Source organism: Hetaerina americana, unplaced genomic scaffold, assembly GCF_022747635.1.
Source record: "Hetaerina americana unplaced genomic scaffold, ioHetAmer1.1.p SCAF_6, whole genome shotgun sequence".
In the NCBI taxonomy this organism is placed as follows: Eukaryota; Metazoa; Arthropoda; class Insecta; order Odonata; family Calopterygidae; genus Hetaerina; species Hetaerina americana.
Window position 1 is genome coordinate 59,449,386 of NW_027287205.1, and position 25,652 is coordinate 59,475,037.

At 34.9% G+C, this 25,652-nt stretch overlaps 1 protein-coding gene across 4 annotated transcripts; it reads left to right on the top strand.

The window, feature by feature from the left end:
* Tbc1d15-17 (TBC1 domain family member 15/17) lies at positions 1-25,652 on the top strand. 4 transcript variants are annotated; one of them, XM_071593437.1, is made up of 12 exons: positions 1-127; positions 225-320; positions 2,285-2,399; positions 7,258-7,462; positions 8,308-8,477; positions 12,995-13,239; positions 13,960-14,158; positions 14,301-14,518; positions 19,151-19,348; positions 21,891-22,007; positions 23,964-24,232; positions 24,521-25,652. In XM_071593437.1, the coding sequence occupies exons 1-12, from the start codon at positions 89-91 to the stop codon at positions 24,528-24,530; spliced, it is 1,881 nt and encodes a 626-aa protein (XP_071449538.1). In that variant the 5' UTR covers positions 1-88; the 3' UTR covers positions 24,531-25,652. The 4 variants fall into 4 exon arrangements, with proteins under 4 accessions (XP_071449538.1, XP_071449537.1, XP_071449541.1 ...); XM_071593436.1 differs by having other exon boundaries at positions 23,964-25,650; XM_071593440.1 differs by lacking the exons at positions 1-127; positions 225-320 and adding an exon at positions 3,700-3,886 and having other exon boundaries at positions 2,332-2,399; positions 23,964-25,649.

Consider the following 25,652-nt stretch of genomic DNA (forward strand, 5'->3'; position numbering starts at 1 on the left):
CTCAGCTGTTTTGTTATCATTTTAGATGCGCAGTATTTTTTTAATAGCAGCTGACTATTGAATCGCGTTGCCTGACATTGAGTCACGAATGAATTCAGAGATGGAGGAACTCACTGAAGAGGGAGAGGTCCGTTTACCTTTTGCAAATAAGTAGTTGTTCGATGATCTAAAATAATTGTGAAATAGTGTATAATTCTTGCGTGTTCTACTCCTTCAATAACCAGGTCCAGTATAGTCACCATGGCGTGATCATTCGGGATTTGAATCAAAATAGGGATGATGATTCTTATTGTTCAGGAACATTATATCTAAAGAAATATGTAAGTGGATTGATATATCAATGCATACTTGGGTTAAAATTGACTTCGCTTTTGTATGTCGTACAGAAGGCCTTCTAAATGTATTAATTAATGTATAAATGGCGTGTAAACTATTTAATAATGTATGTGGTATGCTTGTTACCTATGATATATAACAAAGATTGCTATTTTTGATGCATTAGTTAATTGTGCCACCCCTGTGGAATCCCAAACCAAAGCCCATGTCAAACATGCTAACCTTGTGAGAACTTGTCTCACAAGGTTTGTCTCTCGTTCAAAGCATTCTTCCCATAATAATTCCAATTGTTTTTAAGCAAACGGGTTTGTTTGAGAGGTACTATTTGGCTTCTGTTTCTACTCAGAGTTTTCTTACTGTGGATATTATTTGTGATGTACTTATTAATACTCCAGAGATGGTCGTGTAGTCCAATGTAGTCTTTTAATCTTTCCGATAATTTTTCTTCGTCCATGTGTTGCAATAATAATTCTGAAGCCATAGTAGTCATTGAAATTGACCGATGATGTCATCTCAATTTAATAGCCCCTCTGTCATAAATATCCACTCGCCATATCATTTAAAATTTAGTCGAAGTTTTTTATCATCTCACTTTCCAATGTAAAATTCTACTCCGGGCGTTTTTGTGCAGTTCTGATACATTCGACCCCTTCAATTCTTTAAATATGGGAGGCTAATCGGATTTTTCTAGCATCATTTCTATGACATTGTATACTTTTTTCTGGATAAGTTCACTCATCTTTATCATTTGTTGCTAACTAGTGCTAATGCTGTTACAAGAACGTGCCAATTATACTCAAAAGTTTTAAATCCTTTTAATAAATCCGGAGAAAGATTATTAATATTGGTAATTTGCCATTTAAGGTATGGTTTGGAGGACACTAATTGTCTCTACATTTCTTAATTTTTTCTGAGAAGACTAACCTGACACCCCACAGCGCGCTCGTAGAATTTGCACGCTCGTATTTCATAGGTTTTTAATAGAATTTTCCCCTTCCACTCCCACATCCTCCCTTATCACTCACCATTCCCACCTGATGCTTGCACCCCCTGCCACGCACCTTTTTGGTGGATCGCGGGGTATTTATATTGATGTCGATAACAGAATGCAATATGTTAGATGGGAATGGATTTTGGTGCAATGCAGGAGTCAAAGGGTATCCCCATTGATAATTCTTCTCTGATACAATTCTGCCTATCATGATAATTCCAGCAGCAGCATTACTGGATACTTTATCCTTATGGATTTTTCAGTCTAGATCCACAGACATAGCTATTCCAAGGAAATTAATATCTGACGTCCTGTTCATATTTGATTCACTGATTTTAACAATGATGCTATTATTGGGAGTGACTATCTCTTGAGGAACATCATATACAAGTATTTATTTGCTGTTGCTGATAAATAAATCAATATCTTTGCTCTGTAATGTTGAGTATTTTTTATAGTCTTCTCATGCTATATTCTGCTGGGCTCTTCTAATATTTTACTGGGTTCTACTCATATTTTTAGTCTGTGGTATTCCTTTCTAGGATTTTTCAACTTCTGCATCTGTCATATTGAATTACAAAATAAACTATCGAATTACATACAAATGGATATATCCTGACACTTTTCACACTCTTTTTAGGCCTCCTACTTTAATTTGTATTTTATATAGCTTGTTATGTATCCAAAAAATAATGTTTACAGCCATTTTTCAGATCACCATAACCTGTTTGCTCCCATGGTTCATACCATTGCCCCATTGAATTTTTAAGTTTTCATAGTTTGTCTCTTTTTTCTGTTTAAAATAAGATGTAAACTCTAAGATGATGCAAGTATTATGTTGCAATAAACTATATTATGATGTTGAGGAATTTATTATTGAAACCAATTTGTAAACGTTATACCTTAAATTAAATTGTCTATTATCATGTCACTCGAATAAAATTTTTTAACTTTCAGACCTATGGCATGTTCATTGAGTGGATTCAAACAGAGGAAAAGCCATTGTCTGTTGTATCTCAAGATCAGGGATGGGCTATGGTGACACCAGTCAATGAACCACAAAATCCAACTGGTAATGTCTAAATCAAACTATTACATTTAAATTTTGAAACTGGGAAGAAGGGGACTGTGATCCAACATTCATACATCTACTTAATATTGTAAGAATACTATAGTTAAGGTCACCTTTTTTGGAGGGGAAATGGGGTTGTGATTTCAATACATTTAACCCAGAATTCTTTCAAAAATCTCTTTAACTATTAAAAGTGAAGAGATACACATTTAAAACAGTTGAATGACGATTTTGAATGTTTGAAATACCTCTCCACATATTTTTGGATTTATGGGAACACTAATGAACTCAACGTTTTTATTCTCTGGAAAGGAATTTGATTAAGGTCGATTTTTTTAAATCCTGTTATTTTTTCTGGCAATCATTACTTTTGGAATTGAGGCCCTTAGCATTTTTGAACCTGCTGCCAACCCATTGGTAATTCTTATCCCATTAGAAATTAAAACATTAAAGAATCGCCACAGATCATATCCTTTGGATTCCCTCATAGAAACCGGTTCCTCTCTCTAAAAGTGTTTTCAGCAGGCAGTACATAATACAGCATATGTGATGACTTTGGTGGTTGTCTGTGATCCATAGTTTTTCCTAACTGCCTCAAGTTGAACAGTATGGTGAAGTCTAAACCATGAACCACTCATGGAAACAGGTGAAAAACTGCATAACCTCACTATGCTCCTCATGAGAGATGGGACATCAAGTAAAAACCATGAAATCCTTTCACTATGCTTGTAAGAACAGAATAGTGAGACTAGCGAGAGCAGTTTCTATATGAGGCGTTAATTTATGGACAATCTAATGTTAAATTCCTTCCCTAAGTTCTCATGAAAATCTCCGCTCATGGATTTACCTGATTTCTTGCTTTGTTGTCCAGGCTGCATGCATTTAATTTCCAGCCACCTCCATTCCATACCATATGTGATAACTAAATATGTATTTATTTATTTAAAATTTCACATTACATTTATATTTTACATGCTTTACATCTCTGCAGAAAATTTCACTTTTATGCAATTATCGTAAAAACTTCTAACATCTTTCTAAAACTATATTAACATAGCTTGGAAAGGACTTGAATAGTTTTGCAGGTAGACAGTTTCAGCTAATGATTGTTTTGTTGAGAAATGTAAATTTTTTTGGTACATATTCTTTGTGCCAGGCATTTCATCTTGTATTTATGTTCATTTCTCCCTATATAATTAGGATTTCCAATGTCCTTTCTTGATACTCCACTAGATTTTTCTCCCTTAATCATATGGAACATTCTATAGAGTCTGCTTCTTTTTCTCCTTATTTTTTAAAGATTCCCGGTCCAGTGTTTTTAACATTGCTGTCACGCTCTCTGTCCTCCTGTGCTTCCCCAACACACATCTGGCAGCCTTTCTCTGTTCCTTCTCAAGTTTCAATATTTAGCAAAGGAACATTTACCCTCTTTTAAAAATGAAGGAAAGCTGTTTGAAGAGAGATCTTTTTGGTGTGATTAAAAATAAGTGAGTGTAGAATTAAATTATCATTGAAAGACTCAAATAATAATGATCATGCATATGCAAAAGCCTGGTAACAACAGAAAACGTCCTCACTGCTTCTAACTGTATCCATGCCATCACATTCTTTGATACATCTTTCACCTGTCACTTTAGTTTCTACGTTAACTGGGCACTACTGCTCAAAATTTTGATGAGAAACCTGTGCCCTCTAAGTGATGTGAAATTTTCTGATACTTCTGTTCTTTCAGGTGATATAACACCATGGCTAAAATTTGATAATTTTTTTTCTTATGCCCTAGAAAAGATAACATATTAATGTGTCATTGATGCAAATGTCATCCAAGCCAACAGTTTAAAGGTTGTTTTAATAGGAGTTTTTATGAATTGTTATATGAGGGTTTTTTTTTAAAGAGTTTCTATAAACTTTTTATTTGCATAATTTTTTGTGCAAAAATTAAATTTTATGTTATATTGTTGACTTAATATCCAGTCTGGTACAAGTTTCATTAAGTTGATTCCAGTTGTTGCAAATTGAAACAGCTTATCAGTGTCTGCTCCTGATGGTGAAAAACATTTTGGATGAAAATATCATAATCTCCTTTTAGCACAATGCACTTTCCCTGGCATTTCCCCAACTTTTTTAAGCCGTCTAAAAAGTAGAATTGGGGAAAATCCGTACAATATGAATATGTGTTGTTGATGATCTCTTCATTAGACATAAATTGCTATCTGCTGAGCCATTTTTTAAGTTTGTCGGAGTTAATTTTGAGGGAATGTCACTGGGGGCTGAATCTTGTGGATTCAGTGGTTGTACTAAATTTGAACTTTAATGTCATAATTTTTGCTATCAAGCTGCACAGGTGTGCACCGGGGTATTATCTTGATGGAAGAGTTTTTTTTATTAGCCAAATGAGGATGTTTTTTCTTGATGTCCTTGCTTAACCAGTGCACTAGCTAAGCATATTCTTCAGTTATCATTTGTGATTTTTGGCAGTTAATTGATATAGATGATTTTGTGTACTTCCCTAAAAATTGTGGCCATCTCCTTGTTGGCTGATTTCACTGTCTTTGTCTTCCTTGGAGCCAGATCACCTTTAGAAACTCACTGTTACATAATCTATGGAATTAATAGTGTATCCATGTTTCACGTACAGTTATATGTATGTATATGGATGCAGAAACTCGTTGTGATTGTGACAGAAAAGTGCGAAAACAGTCTCTGAATCAACCTTACAATTGGGTTTATTCTCCACTGAGGGCAAACTCATCTTGCTTATGTACTTAACGCTTTCAGGCTTCACTCTGTCGAATTGTTTGATGCCCATATTAAAGGAGTTTGTAATTTTTAATAGACTTTATTTTACAGTACAACGCGTTTCACCGACTGGCGGCATCATCAGGTACTAGTTACATACACTGCTGTTGAATAAATGTATATACCCATCGGACAGAGGAGAGGGGGGAAGTTGAAGGTGGGGGAGAGTCAGGTTCTCCAGGAATTATTCAACTTTGAAGTCCTGGAAACCCAACCCCCCCCCTTCAACTTCTCCCCTCTCCACTCTCCAATGGATATGTACATGTATTCAACAGCTGTGTGTGTAACTTAAACCTGATGATGACGCAAGTCAGCAAAATGCATTGTACCATAAAATAATGTGTGGGAAATTAGAAACTCATTTAATATGGTCATGTTGGTAAGAGTTTTTCACAACCAACTTTTCATGTTAAATTGAAAACACTTGCCTTGTGATATGTCTTTGGCCTCAACTATTTCGCCAACTTTGATTCATCAAACAGTGAAAACCATGTTTTGGATTTTGTCAATCATTTCAGGGGAAGTCACTTCCACCTAATGTCCAGAATGATATTCATCATTTGTGGATGTACAGCCATGTCTAAACTTACTTAACCAAATTTAAACAGTCGCAAATACAGGAATAGATGTGCGTCAAACTTCACCTAACTCGGCATTGATCCCTTTTGGTGTTAAGACTTTTAAATAAAGAGTATTTAATCGCCATATGAATCCATTTTTCTAAATAAACAGAAGTTTGTCGCTTCAATCGACTTCGAAAATGGAACCACGTTATACATATAGCTGAAATTTCAATAACAGTCGAGTGATAGATGAGGTTTAGTAAAAGCAAACCTTTTCCAGTGCTACAAGCATCATCTCTTGCATTTTCTAAAGAATTACTGAATGACCCAAATACATTAATATTTTGAGTTGTTCAGTAACAATATTCGCAATATGCAAAAATTTAAATATCTTATTATGGTGCAACATCCTTAGTTGCTTTGAAATGTGAGCTTTTATGATTAATATGGCCTTGGATATATTTCAATACATCCCTATAGTATGCTCCATTTGCAGTTTTGTGTACTGGTTACACATTCCCTGAATATTAAAAAATGGTATGTATAACTTTCCCAGCAGGTGCTACCACTTTCATTTTTTTTAGTTCTGGTGTTGCCCCAGATTTCCAGTCAGACTTAAGTGTTTGCTGCCATGATTAAAATGATGTAGCTACATTTCATCTGGATTGATAGCCTTCGAAAGAAACTCTTCATCTTCAACTACAAATAACTATGCCCTCGAAAGCCCTGTTGTTTGGGTGCGAACTCCGACCAAGTCTCAGAACCAACAATACAAAAACATGTCTCATGCGCATGTGCACGTCTTTTTGTTACCAATGCATGCGTGGCACCCAATGAAATTCTTAATATTTCCTAGAATGCTATTAACATAAACCCATCATCTTCTCTTACAATGACAGCAGTGGTGTTAATGTTTACTTCCATAACAGCAGTGACTGGAGTTTTGGGTCCACATTCCTCTGAAATTAATTATCTACCCTCTTTAATCATTTTAAATTGTCTACTAGCCTACTCTGCGGGAAGGGAGAAACCTCTATAAGCCTACTGTAGTATTAAATAGCCCTTGGCTGGCAATTTGTTCAGTTTAAAGCAAAATTTCAAATGTGGTGGAAGGCTCCATCAATGCTATTGGCAAACTGAACATGTTTCAAATTGCAATGGCTGCTGCTGAAGAAATGCTGGAGCCAAATGAATGAAACTTGAATAACATGTACCCTGCACGTTAAGCTAAACATACAATATGAATAAAGTTTTTTCACAATAAAGTATACCAATAAAAATTCATGATGACTCCTTATTGAACTGTGACTATTTATTGTCTTTAATTGAAGTAAATTTTAATTTTTACAATTTGAATAATTTTGGATTTTTAAAAGAAACTGTTCTGGTGGAATTATTGTGAGAAAAATGACTGGTGTTGCAGTTATGAGAATACTTTTCTAAAATAGCCTGCAATGTGATTAATTTATTTAGCAAAGTTTGTCTACTTCTTGTAGATGGGGCGAGAGATGTATCTCCGACTGTAAAGAAAAGACCAGTCAAAATAGATATCATGGATCTGAAATCTTATAAGATGAAGAGTAACAGCCATGAGTTGATACTCACTCTCAAAGATGGCAGCCGCCCAAGCCCATTGTTATTTCAAAATGACAACGCTGACAAATTTATCACTGCATTGCGTGGCTATATATGCTTTGATAGGTATGTTTTTTTGTGTATTTAAAATATTTTTATGTATATGTAGTTTAAAAATTAATATAAAATTGTTTTCCACCAATGTTGGGACTGCTATCTCTGTGTGAATATGATGTAACTAAGTCTATTAAGTCAACTACCGAAATTAGCACCTTCTAATAATAAACCAGAGTATTATAAAATTGTTAAAATATACGTACCAGTTAATTTTCTTTCTATTGTGAAATGTTGAGCGAGTTGTAGAATAAAGCCTCTAAAATAAGTTATACAGGGTGTGGCAACAATTTTCTTTTGTCAAATGTAAAACGCTTTCAAAAAAGGAGGTTATGTTGCTGCACCCTGTAAATAACTACAATGTGCACATTTGGATTGGGAATGTATCATCAACTAGCACAAAACCACTGTGTAATGTCAAAGGGTGATACTGGAGAAAAATACCTGTTGTAGCATTTCATTTTCAAGCAATGCAGGCCTTTGTCAAGTCTTGATTTATTCAATCAGTTATTCTTGTGTTGTGTGTGAATTTAAGCAAGGCATTTAATTTTACTAATCCATGCTTAAGATTAAATTAAAGTAAAGTTTTTATAAATATGGGTCATGCTTTTAAGGAAATGCCATGAAATTTAAATTTTAACATGCAAATTCCAGCTCCAACTAAAAACATTGTTTTACAATTCTTAAGGTTTATTTGCACATCTGAAATAAAAAGTAAATTGTTCTTAATGTCTTATAGTCTCAGTGCCTTTATCATGTATTACAATATATCAGCTCAATATCCAATGTATTTTTAGAGGTCAGACTGGTGCCAAACCCTAAACCTGCTTGATACGAATATAGTGATTTATTTTCAGGTCTGACAGAGAGACTAATTTGTTTTGTGCAAATAGTGTACAAAAACTTAATAAATCATTTTCTGAGCTGAATCTGCCTCTGGATGATGGCTCCATATCAAGATGGGGAATCTTTGGACATTCCTACGAGAAAACTATGACAGTCTTTTCAAAGGTGGCTAATACTGTGTGTAAGTAACTGAGAGCATTGAATTTTATACATTTTTATTATTTATAATTATATTAATTCAGTATGTTTACATCAAATTTGCTTAAATATTTAAGTCCCTTTCTCCCATCTTGGAATGTGGTATTGTACTGCATGGTAACTTGGTCATTGAAGCAAGATGATGGGTGAAGATGGGATTGAGGTTGAGGTGAGGGGCTTTTGAAATGTGGGTGTGAAGGAGGATGGAAAAATTGAAATGGTCTGAAAGAAAAATAAACAAGGGAGTGCTTGGCATGGCGGAAGAGGAGAGAGGATTGCTGGCTGGCTGTTACGAAAAATCCAAAGGAGATAGGAAAGATGGATGCAGAGCATTTTGATTGGCCATGGGATGCTGAAGACTGTGATTTAGTGGAAATATTAGCCAAGCAAGGAAGGGGTGGGCAAAAAATAGGCATATTGGGCATTATGAAAGGATGAAGGGAGTGTGCAGAATTGAAGATAGGCTTGTTGTTGTGTTGGATATCAGGTTTTGTCTTATTAGAAGAGGCAAAGAAATGTATGTATTATCATACTGTGTCCATCCAAAACCTACCTTAAATGGTGGCCTACCAAGTAGTAATTCTCCTAATGATGTTATCAATTTTGCAGAGTAGTCTGAACTCATGATTTTACTCCATAATTAAAAACTATTGATGTATTAATGAGCTAATACCATAATAAAAAGCAAAAAACTATTTGCGATGCCTAAGGTGATGAAAATACTATCCCAGTTTTTAAAAGCACCAAGAATATTTCAATTAATTAATTTTTTATCAATTGGTGTGTAATATTTAGTTAGAACTCAATTATTTACCCCTTAATTAATTAATCTCGTCCTTTACTAACCAGTAGACCATGTGTGTAGCCCCAGCAGCCCTTCTTATTTAACAAATTTTGATGAAATTGTGCCCTTGGTTATCTCACACACTCACTGCTTTTCTTGTCATTCTGTCCACTTTTTTGTCTTTCTGGAGAAAATTCGCCAATAAATTTTGTGCTAGTGAAAAAAAGTGGAGTATCCCTTTGCAAAAATTTAAAAATGCTGATTATTGAAGTCTTGGAGGAAGCAGCCTTAAAGTAATAATTACAGCAGTCATATTTGAGTGTGTTCATTCATAGTGTCAAAATTCAAGCCATAGTTATTAGACCTGCAGAGTATGCCCAATATATGCCCAATTTCAAGGCAAGCAGTGTCCGACTGTTGCATTTCCAAAATAGACATAGAATTCAAAACTAATGGAAGGGAAATACAGTAAACCAGTAAGCCCTCACTATTACAGACTATATGAGGCCACCAGGTTGAGTTAAATCCAGATTACCTGGGAATTTATGCTTGTAAAACCATGGAACATTTACCCCTCTGATCTTGCGTACTGTTGTACCCTGACTACTTTTAATAAAGCCATATGAAAGTAAGAGCCTCAGTGCGTAAGAGTATCCCATTTAAATTTGAAATAAACTCATTTTAATTGAAATGTATTTCAATTTTTTTTCTAAAATTAAGGAAATCATAAAATCCACTTTTAAAAAATCACCAAAATCGCACTCCTGTGATGCAATGTTGTAAAACCCTGGGAAAACAAAGGACATAGTGCGTTGACCTAAAAGGGGACTACTTAGAAAAATAAGTGCATTTTTGACATAAAAATAAGTCTTCCACTGCCAGGCCGAGAAATTTCCACCGTTCTCTTACATGAGAGAGCCCTGATGGAAAGATAGATAGATAAGCGTCTTTATATGGGCGATTGTGGTGTAAGTACCTGATAAGGATGCTCATGAATCCAAATGCAGGAAACTGTGTCCTGTAATCATCAAAATCTGGGCCATGTTGTCTGATTTTCTGATTTATAAATAATTTGTTAATATCACCTTTCCTCTGGATTAACTGGATTCTTTAATCATCCAGTCTACCTCTATGCTTCATATAGCCTGCTTTATCAACTTTCTACAGTAACTACTACCAAGCAGTCATTGGGCATCAATAAGCCTCAAATTGTATTAATTTTGAATGTTACCAATTACTATACTTGGTGATGGCTACAAAATTCTGGGGGGTATTTTAAAATTTTAATGATAACCCAAAATGATGGAGATTGAAACTTCATTTTTCTCTGATATTCTCTAAACTTCTCTATGTAGTCACCATTCAGACTTGGACATTTCTTCCAGCATTTTTTGACCTATTGAAGACCATCATTGTATAACTCAGCAGATTGGATTGAAAATAATCGTTCCACCTGTAGAATGATGCCATTTGTGTTGTCAAATCTCTCACCCCACAATGGTTTATTGAGTTCTGGGAAAAAGGACAAGTCACTTGGGGTGAGATTGAGAGAATGGGTCAGGTTTGACAAACTTTCAAAGCCACATCGTTTCCTCATCAATTCCTAAACTGCACCTAGAGATGAGTGATCAGGTTCATAGTCGGTAAGAAGACATATGCCTCTGCTGATTATACCGCACTGTTTCTTTTTCAGAGCATCTCGTAATTTGGTCAGCAGTTCGCATTATTAGGCACCAGTGATGGTGTCACCCTTCTCCAGGTAGTCTGTTAAAATGACTCTCCAAAATTCCCAAAAAACAAACTTTCCCTGCAGACTTCAGCGCCTTAGCTTTCTTGAGGGAGGTGAGTTACTGTGCTTCCACTCATCATTCATCTCTTGGTCTCTGAATCATATTGATATATCCAAGATTAATCCAACATTACCAGGCAACCAAAAAAATCCTCCTTGTCTTGCTCTCCGAAAGATTCAACATCTCATTTGACTGGCTGTGCCATGTTTGCTTCTGGAAAGGATTCAGTAGTTGTGGAATCCAGCCTGCTGACACCTTTGACATGTGAAGTTCTTTGTGAATACTTTTCCACACACTGCCTTGAGCAAGATCAGTCTCAGTCATAATCATTTGGAAGGTTGCTCTTCGGCCTAATAGGATAAAGTCCTCCACTTTCTTCACTATGGCAGCATTGTCCATGAGTGATGGTCTTCGAATTCTTGGATAGTCTGTTAGGGACATTTGGCCAGTTTAAACATTCCTTTTCCCCTTTCATTAATGTGTCATATGATTGACTGTTATTTCCATAAACAGCCATCACTTCATCCTAGATTTGCAAGGCACTGTAACCTTTCAAATAAAGGAATTTAATCATACTGCAAGCCTCTATCTTCTCCTTACTTCAATCTATGAGACAAAAATCAATCTTCCTGGGACAAAAAAATTGACATTAATAGCTGTAATTCACAACATTATGTGCATAAAGATCATTCAATGAGCAGAATAAATATTATCCAGATATCTCAGTTATTTCTTAGCAATAATTACTGAAAGACGGTACCCCCAAGTAAAAATGTCCTTTTTTATTATAATACATTTTAAGTATACTGTATCATTTGCTCTGTGTATTTCCATGTGTGAATGATTACTACTCTGAATTCACTTCCCTCCTTCTAAGTATCAATTGAAATACAGTGATATTATGTAGAAAAATAGTATGTTATGTGAAATTGGATGCTTTCATCCACCAGTTGTTGATATTAAATTTAATTTGTACTGAATAGTCAACATTTTAAACTTTCTTGTCCTTAGGTGTAAGTGATCTACCACAGAAAGTTATTGGATCCCTTAAGAAGGTGAATCAGGAAATATAGTGATCTCAAGGGGAAGAAGATGGGGTTGGCTATTATCACTTGTGGTTAACGTATATTTTTAGGGTATCATAATGGTGGAACACAAGGTGTTTGAGCTGGGAATGAAAGTGTGTGGTGAGATTAAATTTGTTATCTCTGGCATAATTTTATGGAATTTATACAGCATATTGCAATGCAATATGGAACTTTGTAATGAAGGAAGTAACAAAGTTACTTCCTTAATTTCAATATATGTGGTGAGATGATTAATACACAGGGCCCGGGTTCGAATCCTGGAGTTGGCAGATATTTTCAGTGGTATCCCGGTCCCTACTTGAGGTCTCTCCACCCTTCATCCTTTCCTGTCCATCCCTAATGGTCCAAATGACCTCAGCTGTTGGTTGCTTCTCCTAAAACTGATACTACTATGATTAATATACTTGGGTTTGCAGATGATTAATTGTTAGTTAAACTGCCAAGGAATCAGTTATTATTTGGTATTTTACAGGATTAATTGTTGAAGAATGGAGTAAAGATTAAGCTAGAGAACACTATTTACATGAAAAGATTCTCAAGAAGTAGTAAGATTTAAAGTTTAAAGAAAGAGGGAACTCAAGAGAACTGCAGTCAATCCACTTTCATTCTTGACCATCCCTATCTGGTGTCCCACAAGCTAAATAGGACCTTAATATTTTTTCCAGAGATATCACTCTTAAATTAAATGATGTTTAATAGTATCATTGTTGATTCATTATATAGCCTGAAATATGTGTATCACATAATTAGATAATAATTTGAAGCAAATTTTAAAAGGAATTATCATTACAATGGTCCCATTTTTTCATGCCATTCTTGTTTTATTTCTTATCTCCAGTGCATCAGAGTAATGTATTATATCCAGAAATAATAAACCAGTACTTGCAAACAGATAGAACTCCAGCTGTAACAGCACCTGATGAAGAATATGAAGTTATACATTCACGACCAATTGTAGTTCTTCCTCCAAGACCTGTGGTTAAACGAGGACCCCCACTGAATACAGAAGAATGGACAAGGCATTTTGATGACAGTGGGAAAATCATCAACTTGCCTGATCTGAAAGAAAAGATATTTCGGGGGGTAAGTAGGATGATGGAAAGTTTGAAAATGCTTACGGTAGTGTTAGTCACCTTTTGGAATATCCTTATGATTGCTCATATGAATTCACTAATGCACTGTTTATCGTCCATCATTTTCACATTTACATAGAGTTGCAGGCAATCCCTCGACTATTTCACGACCTTTCCCATTACCTCACTCCCATTAAGCATCAGGCGATGGATTTTTCAGTCATAGGCATTGATTTTCATTTTGAAATTTTGATTTTGTCAAAATATTCCGAAACTAGTAATTTTTCTTCCGGGACTCTTTTCCAGAGTTATTGAACTTTCCAAAAAAATCACTATATCTGAACACAAGTTTGGAAAAATGTGTGATCACTTAGATGCTACCTGAACAAGCAGTAAACATAAACTGAAGCAGCAGGTGTGCAAAAATTTCAGGAATCCCCCTCTCCTCATCACTTGCTATGCCAAAATTCACTCGTTAAGAGGATCAATTTTTAAAAAATATTTTTTCTTATTATGTGAATTGCTCAGCTATGTGTTAGAAAATACCGCATATATACTGGAAATTGAAATATGTATTCAGAAATGTGAATTCTTACTCATTAATTTATTTGCATACATAAAAGGGTAGGAATTTGTTATATTGGATACATGAAATGGTTTTGCCTTAGGTGCATTATCCTCTGTGCTATCCTTTAGTACTACTGCTTTGACAGAATTTTCTTTCTTATAGGGAATAAGAGATAATCTCCGTTATGATGTTTGGAAGGTGCTCCTAGACTACATGCCCTGTGATAAAAAGGCAGAAGAATGGCAGACAATAAGGAAACAGAAGTTGGAGGAGTATGCTTGTATGAAATTGCAATGGTCAAGCCTTACTCCTGGACAGGAATCTCGATTCTTTCAATTCCATAAGAAAAAGAGTATAATTGGTTAGTGAGCAAGTTCTTAAGCCTTCATATTTTTATACATATGCTGTCATCAAATGTGGGTGATTGCTTAATGAGATTGTGTTGCCAATGTAAATTTTTACTTGTATCAAAGACTGAAAAAGTTTTTAATAATTATTTTCAGAAAAAGATGTTGATCGGACTGACAGAACAATACCTTACTTTGAAGGAAATGATAACCCAAACCTGAAGATAATGTACAATATTTTGATGACCTATGTTATGTATAATTTTGATCTTGGATATGTGCAGGGGATGAGCGATTTGCTGAGTCCTATTCTTTACCTAATGGAGAAAGAAGAAGATGCATTTTGGTGTTTTGTTGGCTTTATGAATAAAGTGGTGAGTATCCATGCATTTAGCTCATTTTTTCTTATTAAATAATCATTTTGCAACTAATTTGCTGTAATCCATTGCTATTAGTAGTTGAGTATTAGTCTGGTTTTCCTTTGATTGTAATCATTTCACTTGTTTCTTTTTATGACTGTTGAATAACTCTAGTGGAGGATCGATCCTTATCTCAAAACATCCCAGCATCCAAGAGTTATGTTATAATAATAATTTATTTACCCAGTAATTTGTTTCTATATACAAATATAGGATATGTCAATCAAATATATAACAATACATATACAATCCAGGTTAAAGCATTGGACTACCAAGTGGAGGGCCCAGGTTTGATTCTCTGGCATGACTGTCTGGGCACCCTCAGCTCCACCCAAGCTGTGTGGTTTTTCAGACTTCCTAGGAAACCATAGCTGGCCCAAGAAAAGGATCTGGCCCTGATGTGTGACTGTCACATGCTGTCGGGCTTGGTATTGAGTGAACTCTAACATCACCTACCAAACCGACCTTCGGGTTAATTACTGTGTTAATGGCTTTTTTATACAATAATTGTTGTATAAATTCATGAACGGAGTAGAAAATATTTATTTTTAGAAATCAATAAAATTATGTGTTAACGTACAAGGGTAGATTGAAAGGTTCACGGAATGGTCACCAGATGTCAGCACTAGGGCAATGAGTTTTCTGCGTAGTAATAGGTAATCCTTTATGAGTAAATACGTAAGGGTCAGTGCTTTGGAAAGAGATCTGTCATGCAGATACCACTCTGTTGTTGTTCCTGCGTAGTGATTTGTGAAGATGGAAATAATTGAGATTCGAGCTGTTATTAAATACTTTGTAAAGAAAGGTATGAAAGCAAAGGAAATTTATGCTGACTTTCAGGATGCTCTGGGGAACTCTGCTCCTTCACATTTAGCAGTTGCAGATTAGACAAACATGTTTAAGTTTGGCTGGGCCAGCTTAGATCATGACCCACACATGGGTCCGCAAAAATATGCCTCTTCATCAAACATCTGGAAGGCTTCCAGAAATGATTCAAAAGTGCATAAAATAGTCAAGAAGGATCACCGACTGAAATTGTTAGAAATTTATTAAGCTGAAGGGATGTCATCTGATTGATCACATTTTAACACTGGAATTGGATATGAGAAAATTTCTTGCTATATGAGTACTGCAGCCCTTGACGCAGGATCACAAATGTATCAGAATGGAAATTTCCTAACAATGTTTGGCCCATTTTAAGAGCAACCAACAAGATTTTCTGCGTCGGTTGGTGACCACAGATGAAACTTTGGTCCACCACTATATCCGAGAGACAAAACAGTAGTGAAAGCAGTGGACACATATTAATTCACCGCCACCAAAGAAAGCATAGGCAATATGGATGGCTGGAAAAGTGATGGCTTCAGTTTTCTGGAATACAAAAGGGATTTTAGTGATAGATTATCTTCCCATTGGTAAAACAATTACTGGTCAATACTACACTAACCTCCTGAACCAACTACACCAAAAGATACACAAAAAAAGGTCAGGTTAGGCAAGGAAAAAGTCATCTTCATCAAGACAATGCACACCCACGTACAATTGTCATGGCCAAAAGTCATGAACTAAGACATGAATTGTTGCCACCTGCCTTATTAGGCTAATTTGGCTCCATCAGTTTTCCATCTCTTCCCCAAGTTCATAATTTTCCCCAGTGGATGGAGACACTCTTCAAACAAAGAACTAATAGCCAAAGTAGATGGGTATTTTGAAGGCCTAAAGGAATCTAATTTTTGAGATGGGATCAAGGCATTGGAACATCGCCGGACCAAGTGCATTAGTGTACAGGGAGACTACATTGAAAAATGGAAAAAGTTTCACTGAGGTAAATCATATAGTTCTTTTCAATTCTGAGAACTTTTTAAACTACCCTCATATGACGGAATGTCATTGTAAAATAATTATTTGATAAATATTCGGTCCGAGGAGAGGTTAATGAATCCAAATGTGTAATTTTCCTATAACCTACAATATAATGTTACCAAATGCAACATACTTAGTACAAGGTTACTTATTCCCAGAATTTATTTCAGACCTATTCCTTAATTGTGCATTCAGGTGAGGCTTCTTGAAGCAAAAGGCATTGGATGCTTTCAAGTTGGTGAATGAGTGCTTCACTTGCTTCATTAGCTTGCTTTTTTTGTTTTTTCAAGCTCTCTCTTCCATTTCTTGCCCCTCTGTGGGTATGATTCCTCACGCCGTCCACTGCCTACAGCGGGGTATCACATTTTCTGCCCGTGACTTGCGGGGCCATGATTTAATATAACTTCCCCCTTCTTACTTTCCAATTCTGCATGACCTCTCTTTGTATGTTGGTGTTCTATCATATAAGTGGTTGTGATTCATTTTTATTCCATCCTTTTTAGTATACCCAAGAACTTTTATAGTGGGTGAAATTAACACTTGTTGCAATTAAGTTTTGGCATGTTAATGGATTTGCACATCTTCTTTTCAGGGACTTGAGAGGATGTTTTTTTTCTCTTTTCCTAACCCTTTAAATACCCTTCCTCTCGATTTTCCCTTACTCATCTCATATGGTACTTGCACCCCCTGCTTTAAACCTTTCAGGTAGATTGAGGGGTAATTATGTAAATGTAGGTATAGATTAGTTTTGGCACTGATGGAGACTCAAAATAATGCAAAATCGGCAATAATCAAAATGTTAATCCATGCAGATAATTGCAAAAGAACATGGGTACATCCATTTTATAATTTTGTATTCATCTGTTTGATTGACAAGTCACTGGCATTGGAGGAATCCTTGTAAACCCTGAATGAGTGAGTGAGCAATACATTAAGGCCTAGCACACCATTGTGAACGTAGGCCTTTTTCTTTTTTTATTTTTATTTCAATTTGTTTTTCATTCCTGTGTGAATACAATGGGTCCCTATCATAGAAGGTATCCACGCAAACCCTCAGTGTGTGCGTGTGAATGTGATTCACGAGAGTGACTGTTATTCCTTAAACACACCCTAGTGATCGAGTGGTTGTAAGTTTTTTCCTTATTTTTGCATTCTTTGTGTGTGATTGCGGTCACATTTTCCCAAACAAACCCAAGTGACCTAGTGTGTGTTCCCTATCTTCGCCTTACTTGTAACCTTAACCTTTTACCCCCCCCCCCATTTAAAAAAAACCTATTGCCTATCAAGTTTATGGTCTCTGCTATTTTGTTTTCCAATCCTTTGCAAAAGACTTATCTTTAAAACAGAATGTGAGGGAGGGATGTGTGCAGAACTTAAATTGTTACATAATTTAAGGGTCAATGAAGGAGGGAAGGTCAAAAATTGGCCTAAATTGTCTTGTGTGATACTAGCATGACCCTGGGAATTCATTTACTTGTTTTTTTTTACCAGTTGAAAATTATTTTTTTATAGCCAGTCTGTGATTCATACGAGTCTATACTTTGATTTTCGTCATTAATGATAAAATTCAAAGTGCAGTAAATGATCTATGCGTAATCAATGGTTTCTGGCTCAACTTTGTGGAAGTTCATGTTTGTTAAATGAAGAAAACAATGCATTTTTCCACTGTTATTTATTTTGGTACTACAAGTTTCAACGCTTAGGCGTCATCATCAGGTACAAATTAATCAAGTTGTGGTCCATTTATATACAGTTCTTGTGGGGGAAGGGATGGGAGGGAGAGGGGTGTTAAGCATCAGGAAAGGCGATCAATGGGGGGGAGGGAGGGTAGTTTGGTCTTTCCGTGAAGGAAAGGGATGCTTCCAGGATTAGGAAGAGGTGTTCAAACAATAATTCGTTGACCAAATGACCCTTTTTCCAGAGTCTTTATGATTTCTAGCTCTTCCCCCTTGTCTATTGTCCTTCCTTTGTTCATTTGGTGTATCCTTTCCCCATAAGAATGGTATATAAATGGACCGCAACTTGACTAATTTATACCTGATGATGCCTAAGTGTTGAAACTAGTGGTACGAAAATAAAGAACAATGGAAAAATACATTGCGCTCTTCATTTAACGAATGATCTATGCATATAAAATAGTTTAATTCCCCATCTTTTTCAAGTAGACAATCTTGTGGGGTACAGGTATGCACTGCTCTGCAGTTAACATGATTCTCTCTCTGCCAAATAATCTGCTCCCCGGCCTTCCCTAAGAATTACCTGAAATTATATGGTTATTTTTTAAATGAGAAATCCAAACTTTATTAATTACTAGGGGCATTGTAATTTTATTTTATTATCTTTGGCTCCTAATATTTCTTCTTATTCTCTTCTGGAACTAGTCCCCTCGTTTTATCAATTTTTGCTCAAAATTTACATTATTAACTGTTTGGCAGGAAACCTTAATTTTGTTTATATACCATCCATTTTTTTCTGAGTCACATATGAAATACACTTCATGTAAAATAGTTTCTATTGTAGTTCAAATTCTTCACTGGTAGTATTAAAAGCTGAAAGTGGTTGTATTGACCATAAATTTATGGTATTTGTTTCTACTATGTATGTATGCAAAATGATTATGGTGAGAAAAGTGCTTATTTAACATTACTTCAAATACGTGAGTGGATTGTTTTCAAATGATTAATTGTATGCTGTTTATTGAATATGCCTTAAATATTTTTTCAGAGTAATAATTTTGCTAAGGACCAGATGGGAATTAGCCAACAACTGAAGAATCTAAATATTTTGATAAGAATAATTGATCCTGAACTGGGGGAGTACCTGGAAAAAAATGAGTCTGATAATTTATTTTTTTGCTTTCGTTGGCTTTTGATACTATTTAAAAGGGAGTTTTCATACCAAGACATCATGACTCTTTGGGAGGTAGGTGGAGTACATAATCTTTCCTAGAATGTTTCAGGGTGACATTTTCACTGGATTTTATATGTGTGTATAATTTTATTAGAGAAATGTTATTTTTAGTGGATCAAGCAATTGAGGAATGTTTTATAATTTTTAATCAACTTTGATTTGTTCAGTGATTTAACCTAAATTATTGCTTTTTTGAGTTAAAAATTTTATATAAATTTTATTATTTGATACCGCAAGCAACTGAGAAATCTTCAGTGGTGTGTGCTACAAAAAAATAAATAAAACTCCATGTACATAAGTCTTATGCACTAACATTGGAAAAAAGAGCATTATAAGAGTAAGAAAAGTAGGAAAAAACAAAATCATAGTATTCCACGGGAAAAATTGTGCTGTTTCACAATTTTTTGTGGAATCGTATAGTTGTATTTTTCCCCTAAATATTTAAAACTTGTAAAGTATGGCTTGAAGTACCATAGCTAATCTTAAACAGTTAAAAAGAGTATTTTGAAGTGCTAATCATTCGTCATAATTGAAGGATATTGATGAACAAGTGCATTACTTAAAATATTGATAAGCAATACATTTTTTGTGTTTGAACCATAATAATGTCTCTCATATCGCTTATTTATGAAGAGCTAAACATAATGATTAATTGACAACATGGTATCAACCTTGGCCATACTGTGCTGTGACTCTTGAAAAGCATGACTCAAGGGGCAAGATAGAGTTGTTAGTTGTGACATTTGCATGTGTGCATATCACTATAAATGCTCAGGATGAAGTGCTATCTCATTGAAAGCTCTCTCTGACTGCCACAATATTTATTGGAAGTGTCCTCTATGCTGTGCATTTAAGCCCAATATTTTCAATATGGTGGCCGATGTTGAAAATTTGAAAATGAAGTCATGGGCTCTCCAAGCTACTGAAAATACTAGCTTGCAACCCACTGCTAAGAAAGCTGTATTGTTTTCTAAGGTATTGAAGAGCGAGGGCAAAACAATTGGCCCAGTAGTGATAACTCAGATTTGTGCCCCAATAGTGTAAACCCAGAATTTCACACCACGAGTCCCAAATTCACCACTACTGCCAAGGACGGTTTCCAAATGGTGCGTTATGAGAGAAAGAAACAAAATACCAATTGTAGAAGTTGTAAGTAGCCTACTCTAGCATGTAACTTTGTGGGAGTTCCTCACAGGACTCTTCTATGCTGGTCGTGTCTAGTCCAATGCAATGCCCCATGACATTGTGAAGTATCTGCCCAGAATATTCACTGGGAAGATTTGGCATCCTCAGCATTGTGAGGCACAGTGAAACTATAATATCTGGCACAAAAGCAGCAGAGACATTCACGGGCGACTTAAAGAAGCTCGTTAATTGTGAGCATTGAAGGATGGTTTGTGAGGAAATGGGTCTCTTCAGAAAAATGGTATCAAAGCAACTCTATAAAACAGCAGAGGAGAATGAATGGCCCGGCCAAAACCCGATGAAAGACTGTCTCTTGCAGCTGTTTTGTGCCAATGCTAGCAGTGATTTGAAAATCAAACTGCTAATTGTTTTCCATTCTGTAACTGCACGAACCTTCAATTTAATGTTAAGTCCAGAAGAACAGCCTTAATGTAATTTGTTTTCTGCAAATCAAATTTGCATTCAAGTTTGGTTCATTCTGCAATAGAAGGAAAGCTGAAGATGATTCACAATCCTTAATAATATGTACATAATTGTCTTTGGATAAAACTTATGCCAAATTTTTTTGTCCTGGAATGCATCACTATATTTTGCAAAAATTTTTATGGGAAATATTTTTTCCAAATGAGTGTTTTACATTAGAGTAAGATTCTAGAGCGAATTATGCTGTATATGAATACAAAGTTGGCTTACCCTCTGTAAATCTGATGATTTTGTAAACTTGATGTTATTTTTATCCTGGAGTCATTCAGAATCTGTCTATGGATTGGTTTTGAAGGTTTCAAAATGCAGTTCAATAAGCTGAGTTCCATGTGTCTTAATAATCAATAATCTAAGGCAGTGGAGATTTTTATTATTATTCATTAGTTCTACCTGACATTGTGGGGCTCACTGTCAAAGCTGTGGGAGATACTATGGCAGTAACTTTAGATACTGAGGTTTCTTCATACACTCAGGAATTTAGGTAGTTTTTAGTTTTGGGGCTGTTATTTGATTAAATATTGTTATTTAAAGTAAAGGCTTATGAATGTATTTGATAAACCATGTTGAAAGTAGCCACTGAAAATTCAGTTAATTGATATCAGTAATCACTTTCATTGTTTGCCCTTGTGGAAATCATCTCAATTTTTATAGGAATATTAGTCATTCTAATTATTTCTAATTTATAATGGTTGTAAAGCAGGCAAAGCATTATGATAATGCAACATCAGTGAGTGTAATAAGTTGACCAATTATTAAAATAATGAATTGTGCAATGGTGCATTTGGTCATATAATTTTGACCCTTTCAAAGCTAACTGCTGCATTTTTTTATCATTATTAAATGAAATATGTAATTGGTATTTTTAACAAAAAAATATACATTTCAGGTTCTTTGGACTGATTTGCCTGGCCCCAACTTTCACCTATTCATCTGTTTGGCAATCTTGGAATCTGAACGAGATACACTAATTTGTAACCAGTATGGTTTTAATGAAATTTTGAAGGTAACAATAATTAAATATCTAAAAATGCTTTCACAGTCTCTATGAACATTTTCCTTCCATCTTTGGTATGCATATTTAACTTTTTCTTAATAAAAAATGCTATGGATATCCAAAACAAGCTGATTAGTATATTTTATAGTAGACCCCTGATTATATGTTGTGTGTTTTTACAACAAATTTTATTAAAAAGGGATCCTGGCTGATTTCTACTGTGGAATTTTGAACATTTTTTTGCATCAAGTAAATCTGAAGTACGACTTTACATCACATGCAATTTTTTTCTATGGGTAAATTTTTTTATCCAACCATTTTTATGGAAGCAATATTCAAGATTCCAAAAAGTGTGGATATTTTAAAATTCTTTTTTACTGTGCCATTCTTTGAAAACAAAATTTTCAAGCTAAATGTGAGATGTTTCTTTACATTTATAGGAACTTAGTGTGCTTCTATCTTCGAAATTAGTGAATCATTTGATTCGATATCATCAAGGTAGTACCCATATATTTCCTAGTGAAGTTATATCAACCATGAAACTGAAAATTCAGAATAACTCTGCATATTTGCCTTCTTCTAACATACTGCCTCCCAGGAGCAGAAAATAAAACAGAAAAATTGTAGAAAATTGTGTGATATCTTGTAAAATAGCATGCATTTTCATGAATATAACACTAAGTATTTTGAATGAATCAAATTGATGTAAGCTACTTGCCATAAAAACTTAAAAGTAATATTAAATATGCTGTGTTCCAGGCTTAATGGCATAATCATCACACACCATTCATGAGCTATGAATTAAAGGAAAACTCTACTCTAAAAACTTTAAAATGAAAGTTATGGGATCGTAGATTTTCGCGGTGTTCAGATGAAAGACTCCCCATTCTCGGGATGTCACCGCGTAGGTTGTTTTTCTGACAACAGTTTCGCCCGTGTTTCAACGAGCGTCTTCAGGTCGAAGTGAAGACGCTCGTTGAAACACGGGCGAAACTGTTGTCAGAAAAACAACCTACGTGGTGACATCCTGAGAATGGAGAGTCTTTCAAAATGAAAGTTATAGAAATAAGTTCAAATGGAAAATAATTTTCTTTAAAAATGCTGTTAAAAGGGCTAGTATGGAATGTTTTAGTTAAATAATGTTTGATCATCAATGAGGTAATTGTATCAAATAAGAATTTTGGAAACAAAATCTGTGTCCAGGTGTTGAAATTTATATTTAAATAATTGCAGTACATTTTTTAATTTACCCTTCAATGGATATGACATGCAATATTAATTTTACAGAATAGTATATCTAGCCGAATTAATATAGCACTGTTCATATAAAATCTTTTTAATATTTGGTTTGAAACATTCTGCCTAACCATTCCTTTGCGTAAAATATTTTTTTCAAAATACTATTTAAAATCTAAACATCTATGTCTACAAATTTAAATTTGAGCCAATATGTTATTCTATATTGAAATGCATTAGGGTGAGAATGTAAGCAAACATTTTTAATGGAAAGGGTGTGTTAAATTTTAAAATTAGTGCTTGATGACCTTGAATCAAGATGCACACACCCTAAGACCTCATGGGTGATCTCCTTTTGACAGTGATTTCAGGGAAAAAGCTATACAGGATATATGAACAATGCTCATACACAAGAGCCCAAACATTAATCATCTTTTCTTTAGCCTCGAGCAGAAGAGGTATGATTAACCCTGATAGGCCCAAGTAATTTTCATATACGAGCACTCGTACTATCAACCTTTACTTATGTCAAAATAATATCTACATACTTCAAAAGCTATGCTATTATCCTCGTAACACAAGAGTCCCAATTTACATCTCTCTATTTTGGTGTCACATTACTCTCTCCGACTTGTCATAAAAATTTTCCAACATGGGTTTCCAAATTATCATTGTATCATCCAAATACCAGTTTAATGTACATAATTGAATATTTTTTTTATTAAATAGCACATCAATGACCTGTCCCTTCATATTCACTTAGAAGACACCCTAACCAAGGCAGAGGCAATATATTTGCAACTTTCTGCTGCTGAAGACTTGCCTGACTGTGCTCGTATTATTTTGGGAAAGCCCCCATTGCATCCGGAAAATGAAGATGGAAGTGATGAAGAACTGTTTAGTCCTGCATTGGACAGTCAGAGGACAGCTCCCAGTGAAGTGCGGGTTCCAACTACTGCAGCTACTTCAGCTAGGGCTTTGGAACCTTCAGAATCAATGTATGAGTGCTCAATGAGTTTTCAGTTCTAGAGTACATATTATTTTTGGTTCATGTGAGCCTCTAAGCCCTCTAATGTGCCTGACATTTGCCTCTTTTTCATCAGATTATTGGTGATGAACATGTGATTTTTTTTAATGAGAAGTGAAAGAATTATTTTATAGTTGTGGTGTGTCATTTTTAATGTATGTTATTGATATCACTCTCAATTTCATTTGAGATGGTAAGTAAGAATTCAATATCATTCTATGAATCAATTCAGGTAAAATAATGCAGTTGTTTATTCCAGGGTCTTCTAGAATATTAAGGACATACTTTTTCCAAACTATATTTCAAGCAATAAAAAGGGAAGAATTTCAACTTTTATAGTCTTTTCTGATCAACATTGTCTATAAAATCAATTTGACAAATAAATAACCTTATTTATTTATCGTTTCAAATGTTCCTCACTTATCTCCAGTCCTTCTCATGCCTCCCTTACCATTATCTCTGCATATTTAGTGAATATAACAGGTGAAAGTGGGCATTCCTGTCTCTTTTTCCTGCCCAATTCTGACCATCCCAACTCTCCATGCCCCACATGCACCTTAGCTGTCATGTAACAGGTTTACTTCTACCCAATTTACTCTATCAAATAAATGCCTTCTTGAAATCTGCAAAACAAACAAAGACATCTGGATTTTGTTCTACATCTCTTTCTATCAATAGCATTACTGCCATGGCATGGCATTTACTCCTTCCCTTGAACCTAAACTGATAATCCTCTAAGTAATCATTTGCTCTCCTCTCAATCCCATATTGATGAATTCAAGTACCACATTATGTTCATGTGAAATGTAACTTATTGTTCTGAAACCCTTACATAGGGTTGCCTTTCTCTTTTTTGGGATGGATACTCACACTGATATGTGAAATCTTCCAGCCAATTTGCTATAGCCATTGAAATACTTTTTCAATGTCGAAACAGTCCGGCCATAGAATTTTCACATGAAGGATATTGAGATGAAAGCTGTCCTAAAAAGGGTTCAAGTTATTTTTAGTTACATGTTACAACTAAACATTAGTCTATACTAAAAGTATGGAATTAGTTATACCAAATGATAAATTATTTTCCTATAGAGCTATATTTATAATCTCGAATTTGATATCATTAAATATCATAGCTTGCGATGGGTCATTTACCATTCAACATATGCCTATTGGACGTTTTTCATGAGAAATAATGTTTTCTATTAGTGGTTATAGTTATGCTGTATAAAGTTTTAATTTTAATTGTGAATAGGTGTGTGTTTCCAAGTATTTTCCTTTTCATATAACTCTTTGAATCGTTCTCACGTTATCTCATTTTGAGAAGTTATAATTTCATATTCTCATTTTTGAAATATGTATTAGCATTTTGAGAATTATTGTTCCTTGGTGAT

Excerpts from the sequence above, each read along its gene's own strand:
- Tbc1d15-17 (XM_071593436.1), top strand. The coding sequence starts at position 89 with ATGAATTCAGAGATGGAGGAACTCACTGAAGAGGGAGAG. Across the intron at positions 321-2,284 it reads CATTATATCTAAAGAAATAT|ACCTATGGCATGTTCATTGA; the intron begins GTAAGTGGATTG and ends TTTAACTTTCAG. Across the intron at positions 19,349-21,890 it reads ACATCATGACTCTTTGGGAG|GTTCTTTGGACTGATTTGCC; the intron begins GTAGGTGGAGTA and ends TATACATTTCAG.